The 10,086-nt window shown below is 24.3% G+C and overlaps 1 protein-coding gene and 1 long non-coding RNA gene across 4 annotated transcripts; both read left to right on the forward strand.

The window, feature by feature from the left end:
- The first annotated feature begins 189 nt into the window (after positions 1-189).
- Positions 190-6,035, forward strand: LOC126845163 (gephyrin-like). Of its 3 annotated transcripts, XM_050583748.1 has the most exons (18): positions 190-219; positions 365-552; positions 615-810; positions 958-1,088; positions 1,292-1,450; positions 1,531-1,692; positions 1,769-1,934; positions 2,005-2,098; positions 2,423-2,625; positions 2,710-2,813; positions 2,887-3,058; positions 3,252-3,436; positions 3,573-3,689; positions 4,030-4,170; positions 4,373-4,522; positions 4,618-4,786; positions 5,116-5,224; positions 5,734-6,035. In XM_050583748.1, exons 1-18 carry the CDS (start codon positions 205-207, stop codon positions 5,847-5,849), a joined length of 2,577 nt encoding a protein of 858 aa, XP_050439705.1. In that variant the 5' UTR covers positions 190-204; the 3' UTR covers positions 5,850-6,035. The 3 variants fall into 3 exon arrangements, with proteins under 3 accessions (XP_050439705.1, XP_050439706.1, XP_050439707.1); XM_050583749.1 differs by lacking the exon at positions 4,030-4,170; XM_050583750.1 differs by lacking the exon at positions 5,116-5,224 and having other exon boundaries at positions 5,734-5,818.
- Positions 6,036-7,065: 1,030 nt separating this feature from the next.
- On the forward strand, positions 7,066-7,754 carry LOC126845164 (uncharacterized). The gene is made up of 3 exons (XR_007686728.1): positions 7,066-7,175; positions 7,435-7,539; positions 7,645-7,754. It is a non-coding gene; the product is annotated as an uncharacterized LOC126845164 (long non-coding RNA).
- The last annotated feature ends 2,332 nt before the right edge of the window (positions 7,755-10,086 follow it).

Consider the following 10,086-nt stretch of genomic DNA (forward strand, 5'->3'; position numbering starts at 1 on the left):
TAAAACTTCTGTGAACACTTTATTAAATCCTAGTCCCTACTATTAGAAACTAGAAACAACAATGTTTTTAAAAAAAAATGTACCTATTTTAATATATACAATATGTTGCAATTAGAACAATAGGTATATGTGATGATTAAAATTTACAAGTTATTTTAAACATTTTGAATGAAAACAGTTACTCAATGGCATTACTTCTAGATTATGAATTTAATTCAGGTAATAATTTAAAGAGATCTCTGCTCCAATTTTGCCTTAGAAGATGGGGACGGCTTCGAGGAATATGAACAAAAGTGTTACATTTTATTTATAAAAAAAATATATATTTATATAAACATATACCTATGCACATTTTTTTTTGTAGACACAAATGTTGGATTGGTGTTGTTCTGGAAAAATAGATGTATTGCTGAGCACTGGAGGTACTGGATTGAGTTCTCGTGATGTGACCCCTGAAGCAACTCTTTCAGTTGTGCAAAAATTAACTCCCGGAATAACTCAATCAATAATAAACGAGAGCTTAAAAATCACTCCAATGGCAATGCTTTCTAGGTATATAACTTTTAAAATTTTACTTCTCTTTTTTTGTCATCAAAATTTATTTTATATTTTAGACCTGTATCTGGTGTATTTGAACATACTTTAATAATCAATTTACCAGGAAGTAAAAAAGCTTCGGAAGAATGTTTACGTATTGTAGCTAAAGTCATACCACACGCTGTTTCACTTATTAAAAACGAAAATGATATAACAAATAATTTTCATAATAATATAGAAAAAAATTCTTGTGCTCAACTGTCAACACTTCCCGTTAGTATAAATGAACTTTTTATAATTTATTTTATTTTATTAAAATGTATATTCATACAGCCAAAGTATAAACCCAATTTTTAATTTTTTAATTTTTTACAGTGTAGTATTTATTTATCATGTATTAACCTACAAATTTCTGTTTAGGAATGTCTAACAAAAATAGCTTCACGCTGTAGAGAATCACCATTTCCAAAAATTAGTATCGAACTTGCCCTAAATTTGCTACAAGAACACTCGTATAACAATTACATAAAAAATAAAACAACTAAAACCAAGTAAGTAAATTACATGCTTTTTGAGTATTGGTACAAAAAGTGAAATAATACTTAAAAAATAGCTTCTTACACAAATTAAATATTATATGTAGTTAAAAACAATTTTTAAAGATTATAACTTTTTTTTTTTTTTTTATTAATTTCATATAATAAACACTTTCTTATAATGTGTGTGAAATATGTATTTCTATCAACTTTTCAAGATACCCTCGTGTTTGGATAATTTCTACTGGAGATGAACTTAAAAGTAATGAAAACGCATCTCTTGGTTATATTAGAGATACAAATTCTTCAATGATAGAAGATATATTGTGCCATGACAGATTTTTTAATGTTTGTTGCCGAAACATAATAAAAGATAAGTAGGTCAATTATTGCCCATATATTGTAAAGTTATGTATAAACACTTGTATATCATAATTATTTAATTTATATTATTTAGCTGGTTTGATCTTTGTAAAGAATTTGAAAGTGGATTTAGTGAAGCTGATATAATAATAACTAGCGGAGGAGTATCTATGGGCGAGAAAGATCTAATAAAACATGTACTCAAAGAACACTTTCAAGCTGATATTCATTTTGGAAGAGTTAATTTAAAACCTGGGTATTTTTTAAAATATTACATTTTTTTTAATTTATAACTTTCTTGTAATTAATAAAATTTTTTTTTTTTTTTTCAGATTACCCACAACATTTGCAACAGTTCTGTACAATAACAAAGTAAAATTTGTGTTCTGTTTACCTGGGAATCCAGTGTCTGCTGGTGTCTGTACTCATATATTTGTATTACCGTTCCTAAGATCAGCTATTAATAGAAATAACATTTTTCATAATTTTAAAGCAAAGGTAATGTTAGAGCATCTCTTATTTTTAATTATTTTGCTACATATTTATATATTATGTAAATAATCCGTAGCTAACACATCATATTTCAAATTTGGATGTAAGACCAGAATTTAAAAGAGCTGCATTGAAGTATAAAAATGGAGAGTTGACTGTGTCGTGTTTAAGTGAGAAACAATACTACTATAATATTTTAATGATTTTAATTTATAAGAATAAATGTTGTCGATCATTTATAAAAGTACAATAATGTGCAATCTACTATCCAAAGTGATTCAACTTTAATATACTATACAGTATACAATTTTAATTTTTTCATAAACATTTAAGTTAATATATTATATGCTAAATGAAATACTTATAATATACTAACATATATTTTAGTTAAAATTCACAGTTTTATTTTTATTTTAGTAATTACTATTTTTATTAAACTAATTTGGTATATATCTTTTTTATTATTATTTTATTTATACAATCAAATCACTTAGCTGATCATCAACAGAGCAGCAGACTTATGAGCTTTGTTGGATCAAATTGTCTACTTCAGTTACCTTCATCAACAGTACAAGTAAATATCGAAGCAGGAACAGTTTGTGATGTTATTCTTACCAATAATGTAGAAAGTATTTATACTGCTATGTCATTGCAAAACAGCAACTTTTTATCAATAGATAAAATCCTTAAGATTCAGGTTAGAGATTCACAACAGTAATGAATGCTATATTATTTTTTTTAACTAATTAATTGTTATTTTTTTAATTTTACTAAAATACAGGATCTTGTTCGATTTAAAACACACGAGGGTCTAGCCAGTGTACAAGAGGTATTGGATTTAATAGAAATAAACTACTGTACTGAATCAACAGAAATACCTATTGAGTAATGTTATTAAAATTTCTATTTTCGTAATCAAAACTCACAAGTAATAGGCAGGTGTTCATTTTTGTTTAAGGTTGGCTAGAGATCATGTTTTATGTTCTACAATTTATTCTCCTGAAAATTTGCCACCTTTCCTAGCTTCAATTAAGGATGGATATGCTATCAACTATGACAATGACTCAACCTGGTTTGAAGGAAATAAAAATGTTTACAAAGTTGTACAAATATCAGTAGCTGGAACTGAAGTAATTCATTATTTATAAGTTGTATTTGCTATTAACAAGTTTGTGTTTTCTGCAAAATCATACATAGTGCCATTAAGTATAGACTGTATATAATCTATACATAATGATAATACTTATATATTTTATAATTTTAGAAATTACATGTAGTGCATTTTAACAAAATTCCATTTATGCTAAATTTTCTATTTTTTAGCCTAATGAACAAATAATGCTTCATGTTAAAGAATGTGCTAGAATAAGTACAGGTGCTCCTGTACCTCCAGGAGCAAATTGTGTTGTGCAAGTAGAAGACACAACAATTGTTTCTAAATCATCAGATGAAACAGTTGAAATATCAATCGCTGTTTTAAAAAAGCCAAAACTATATGACAACATTAGGTAAAATAATTATTTGTGATGCAAGCAACACAAAATCGAATGACGTTTTTGCTTGTGCTAAAGAAAAGATAATAATTAAATTCTGCTTAATTTATTATAGTTGTATAATTTATGTAAACATATTTTTATTTGCCAGGAGAATAGGTTTAGACATTGCCTTAGGTCAAGAACTTTTAAAAAAAAACACCTTATTAGATCCTTTCTCAAAAGCATTATTAAAATCAGTTGGTTATACAAATTTACCTGTGTACAAGTAAGTTAATTTTTTTAGTTGTAAATTAAATCTCTTTAATAATCCTAAAATGAGATTTTACGTGGTAGATTGTTTAGCCTTTATATTCATTAATATTAAACGCAAATGTTTTATAAATATGTATGGAGTTATTGGTAATGATTCAAACTGTACTAAAGGTATCAGACCGATTTTCATACACTGAAAAACAGACATTGCGCCCTACATATGCTTTTATTATTTAGATTTATAATTGTGATACGGTAAAATGTAAATGTTTTCTAGTTTCTACTATAACCAAACAGTTCATTGATATCACTAATCTCATATTAACTTACAATTATAATACAAATTTTGATAGGAAACCAAATGTGGAAATAATACCATTTTGTAGCAGCTATGCATCATATGATTATTACGAAGCTTGTAAATCATTATATAATGATATAACTAACGGATTATATTTATCAAGGATGCCAAAAATTGGACATAAATGTGGAAAGTAAAGACATGTGTATTATATTTTCAAAGGCCCAGGCTTTTTAAGAGAGATCTAACATATTATTGTATATATTTAATTAGGTTGACGATAACAATTATTATTATTATTGTTATTAAATTAAAAGCATATTATATTATGCATATATTTAAAATGTTAATTATATATAATATAATATACTTTTTTTGTATTTAAATTTTTCAAGATGGTTTGATGTCCAGAACAGAATTTATGAATATGAAAACAGTGATATTGATGTTGTTATAATCTGTAGTGATGATCACTTATTAAAATTACCTTTTCAAGGATCGTTTAATCTGAAAACATATTTTCATTTTACTACTAATAATAAAGAGTAAATAAAAAATTAATTAACGTTTTAAAATTACTATTTTAATATTATAATAAAAAAATATGTACATTATATTTATAATTATATTTTTTTACTAGGATTTCATTTGGATTTATAGAATTGCTATTAAAGAACAAAATGATTACAGTATTTCATGTTACAAGTATAGAGATTGATGTTATTCATGTATTTTCTAATTTGTTTCTACTACCTTTTTTAAGACACATTAATAGAATGGAACCCATCATACCCTCATTTAAAGTAAAGGTACTGTATTTTTAATGAACTAAAAAAGTTATGTTATTTTACTTTTTATAAATTTGACTCTAAAGAAATAGCTGTAATATATTTTTTTAATATAACACATGTCTTTTGTTATATTTTAGCTAAAACTTTGGCTAATTTCTAATAGTTATTATTTAATTTCCAAAATATGGAATTATTTGTTTATTGTTATTTAATCGGATTATTAGTTCTATTTTCAATTTGGCTTATTGACCAGTCGACTATGTACAAAACAAAAACAAATACTGAATAATTCATAAGTGTTTGGAACTATAATAAGTTGTATAATTATATTTATGTATTGTGCTTAGCTGGATCTTTCCTATACTTTATGGGATGCAGTACCTTCTTATAAAAGAGCTCAACTTTTTTTCAAAAATGGTCAGTTTTATGTTAACTTTAATGAGTATGAAGAACTACGTAAGATCACTAAAATTTATAATAGATTAATTATGATATTTAATTTAATGAACAATATACATTAATATACCTAAAAACAAAACTATCAGAAATTGTAAATAATTAATAATAACTAGGCTGCTTTAACCTTTTTAAGTGCAATGGTTCAATTACTGCCCACTATACTATTTCCCTCTCACATGGTTTTGGCTTATTTGTAAAAAGAAGGGGGAGGGGGTTTATGAACTGAAAATATAACCAACAAAAATAAGTAAAGGTGATTTAAAAATTGAATATATAAATATAAATAAACCTCCAATTTTTTATTTTTGTTTTCAAAATTTCACTATAGGCGTTTAAATTTTTTTCTTTTATGGTGTTTAATAATAAATCTTAATGAATTTTCTGATAGCTAAATCAAAAATCGGACTTTTAGGCCCCCATAAAGAAAATAGTAAAATTGTATAAATTAGAAAATTTATACAAACCAGGCTTAAATAATTTGTTAATTATTGTTTTTGTTTAAGCAGTGAATTCATCTTGCCTGGTTTTGTTGCCTGCTTTAAACAGAGATAATAACATAGTTAATGCGGAAGTTAAACTAAATGCAATTATCACTCAATATCCATGGTGTGGTAGTTCATAGTTATAAGAAACATTATATAAACATTTAATTGTTTTTTATAGAATTAATAGTTAAACAATGTTATATTAGCAAGTATTTAATTATTTCAATGTATTACAATAAGAAAATGCTGATTGTTTATTACAAAATTGTTATGAGAATTTTATACTTGTTTTTACAATCTATTCTTCTAAAGTGTTTTCTAAATATTGTTTAAAAACATTTGTTTGTACCCATTAATTAATAAAAATAATTAATATTTATATTATTTAGTCAACTTTAATATACCTAATAGCGTCAATAGTTCAATACTACTTAAATTATTAATTATTTACTTTTAAGATGCTTAAGCTTAACAATGAGTTCTACAATGATTAAATTTCTACTACTTGAAAAGAGAAAAATCCAAGTAGGAATAACTAGATAAACAAAAAAAGGTGCGAATTTGTTTTCAAAAGACAATAAAACAGGAATACTTGTTTTTTTTACCAAACAAAAATATATTAACATAAATTAAATTTAAAAAAAAAATGATTTACACAAAAAAGTTCTGGAAATCAACGGTGTAAAAATCATTTCAAATGAATTAACCATAGTCTTATGACGTACTCATGCACTATACTTTATAAAATATTATATTTTAGTACATTGGGCTAGAATTACCAAATCAAAACTGTAACATTTTTATTTATATAGTAATAAAGTAAAAGAGTACGGAACACAATTATAATAACTTAATATAATTTAGTAAGGAATTATTAAATGGTAATTAAATACGTCTTTGATGATTCATAACCCATTTTCAATTTAAATGCTTTTCTATCTATTGATGGTCAAAACTTAGACATATTTTTAATAATACTTGTATCTATAATGCAAAGTTTGACACCACCAAACAGTTCTTTAAAATGGATTTGCACACAGAATTTTTGAGTTACCAATAGCAGTATATTTTAAAGTAAGAATTAAATAGTCGTGATAAGTTGGGTTATTGGAAGAACTACCCCCAACTGTGTTTGGGGCAGTTCTTCCAAAAAATGATAAAAGATAAGAGTTCTTCCAAAAGATAACACAATTTTTATTTTATCAGCGTGACCAACACAGAAACACCAAAATATAAAATCACATTCTATCAGTCTGCCAATTCTATTAGAATAAAAGTAACTAAAATATAACCAACGTTTATCAGACTTAGAACTAATTAGAACTAAACGGCAATAATTCAAATGATAAAATAAAATAACCGTGTTAAAATATATTATATTTTCTTAAATAGTACACATTTTTACGATACATTTATAATGACAAAAAACCAACTAGTTCATATGACGACAACGATAATTATTGGTAAATAAAATTTACTTTCGTTTCTTATTAATATTAAATGAATATTTTTATTAGAATTCTTTTTTAATTCATAATTCAAAACTCTTATTTTCACATAATATAAACTTGCAATATTTAATATGAATAACATAGTATATTTATCAATTATAGTACCTAGCGACAAAGTTCATACATACACTATATTGTACTAATTTGTGTGACAATATTATTACATCCTATTTAAATAAAACTATAAATACAAATAAATTATGTTTTACAGTATGATGGTAGTTGTCTGAAGTCATAAAAAGCTTATCGGTATGCTTATTCATTAGAGCGGTTCAATCCCTGAAACTATCTCTAGTCTGATTAAGTGTGGTAACAGGTATGGAGTTATTTTTAGTAAAATTGTTTTAATTGATTTAATTTCTATTATTTTAATAATTAACATTTCAACTTTTAACTTATTTATTAATAATATATCTTTCAGTTTTAAGATGAGTCAAAGATGATGGTTGAACAGTTCTCCATTGACACTAACTGGAAGAAATAATTGTTTTATTTTTTTTCTAAATAGACTAGATAAGGAAAACACTCTAGATTTGTAGTATTAATAAAAATATTGATACAATAGTAGTTTAACATCAATCTAAAACACCCTAATATAGGGTATGAAAAAAAAAGAAATCAAATGTAAATTATCTTTCTTTTTAATAATTTAATTTACTATTTTCTAACATTGTTAGTTTTTGTACAAGAAAAATTGCATTTACTTGTAGATCTTACGTTTCATTGGTATGAGATAACAAACTAGGTCCACTTGATATATACCGGTCACAAATATAGTCTATTCATGAAATCACTCTTCCAAGTGTTATTGATAGATAATTTAAGTTGAATGGTATAAACAAATGTCATTATCAATTTTCATTATATTTAATTTTAACTTCACAATTAACAAACGATAACATTAGTAAATCATTTAAAATTGGTTTTATATTATAATTATTATTAATATTATTTAACCATTTTTTGTTTTTTCAGCTAGAATGTGACCAGAGGAAGATTAAATGGACATATCATATATTTCTCCATGGACACTGTAGTAATCCATAGACTGACTTTTGACACTATATTTGAATATTTGTTGTTGACGTTAATTGGATTTTGTGCAAAACCCCTGGAAGAATATTCTGTATCAGACTAACAGTATAAACGCCACCCAGTAATTCTGTTTACCTGCTGTTAGACATCGTAGTATCATCTCCAATCTCTTTATATTTTGTTTAATTTTATTTATATGTTTAATATTATAATTTATTATTAATCAAGTGTAATTCAGTTGATTATTTATTGAATAACTTATTATCCTGTCTTCAATGTCCATATAAACTGTACTGTATTTATGACCACTACACTGATATCTCATTTGGCTAAATATTTTTAATTTTCAACTACATTAAAACAAAATTAAGATTGTTTAAATTTTTTTTTGAATACTTGTATTATTGTTTGAATATTTTTACACTAGTGTCAATACAAGTATCTTATAATATTCTAGATTTAAAACTGTATTAGTTTAAAGATACTAACAGTATATTACTATTACAATTTTGACAAACATAATTATTAGCCTACCAAACTAATTATAAATATAGTTTCTGTATTTACCTATTTATTAATATTTACTTACCTTAATAACATTAAAATATTAATTTATTGTAAAAATATCTTGACCTAACTAAAAGATTGAAAATTTGTAAACTGTTGTGAAATTATGTCGATGTTGTTAGGAAAAAATGTGTAGTCAAAATTTTGAATACCTAGATAAAAAAAAACAGTACAATTTTTTTGCTAAAACAAGAAATTATACATTTGTAAATTTTGATGTTTAGTTTATAAAATATACTTTTTTTAATTAAAAAATATCTTTACTTAAGTATCATAAAAAATTGTTTTATTTTAATCAATGTCAATTCACTGATTAATATATTATGTAGTAAACAACTGAATATTTCTATTTATTTTATACTATTTACCAGATTATTTTATGTGTCTTAAACTATTACATTTATTATTTCTATTATTACTATTTATTGTTTATTTCAAATGACTTATCAAACTTTATAAATTATAAAATTGGTCTTAAATGTATACTGTATTACTATAGGTAGCCTGTTAGACAGGAAATCTATATTGTTTTTTAGAAATAAAAGTTGTTTTTTCTTGGTTAGCTTAATTATACAGTGTGATTCACTAATTTTCTCTCATAATAATTTCAATAAGGTAAAATTATTTTTCAAAACATTTTTGTTTGTGTTATTTTACAACTGAAAACATGTTTTATTAACCACTTACTTTTTTGATAATTTTATATTAAATAATATTTAATTATGATAAAAGATTCAAAGCTTATTTAGTATATTGTATATATTTTTTTATAATTTTATTATATAGAAATGCATTTGTTTTTAAATGTAGTTTTTGACACAATAAAGTAAAAGTAAACCAAATGTATTTTTTCTAAAACTGTTCTCATAGACACATTTACTCTCGATAGCGAGTGATTTGTATGTGTGTGTACTGTATTAAATGATTTTATATAATGCGTTCAAATGAAGGATGTTTAACATATTGAATACTCTCTTTGTTTGAGTATACAATGATGTGTTCGATATAAATTGTGTTATAAAGTCCAGTCCGTTATCTTTATTTATATGCAGAGTATAATACAGCTAATAATTATAGATTCTACAAATAAATAATAAATTAGCCTTAGTAAGTTTAACCCTTCACTGCATGAATTTTTTTTTTAACCATATGCTATAAATGTACTTAATACTACATAAAAAAATTAAAACATTTTTTTTTTTAGTTTTGGTTTCATGGAAAACGCTAATTAAAAAATTTGGAACATAATGGAACATTGTGC

Source organism: Adelges cooleyi, unplaced genomic scaffold, assembly GCF_023614345.1.
Source record: "Adelges cooleyi isolate 19-005CV unplaced genomic scaffold, UGA_ACOO_1.1 ACOO_flye_CR_arks_rails_tigmint_CR_PRNA_697, whole genome shotgun sequence".
NCBI classification, from domain to species: domain Eukaryota; kingdom Metazoa; phylum Arthropoda; class Insecta; order Hemiptera; family Adelgidae; genus Adelges; species Adelges cooleyi.

What these genes read in the sequence shown, in the direction of transcription:
- LOC126845163 (XM_050583748.1), top strand. An exon ending in AGAGTTAATTTAAAACCTGG is followed by an intron (nt 1,693 to 1,768) that starts GTATTTTTTAAA and finishes TTTTTTTTTCAG; the next exon opens with ATTACCCACAACATTTGCAA. An exon ending in TATCAGTAGCTGGAACTGAA is followed by an intron (nt 3,059 to 3,251) that starts GTAATTCATTAT and finishes TCTATTTTTTAG; the next exon opens with CCTAATGAACAAATAATGCT.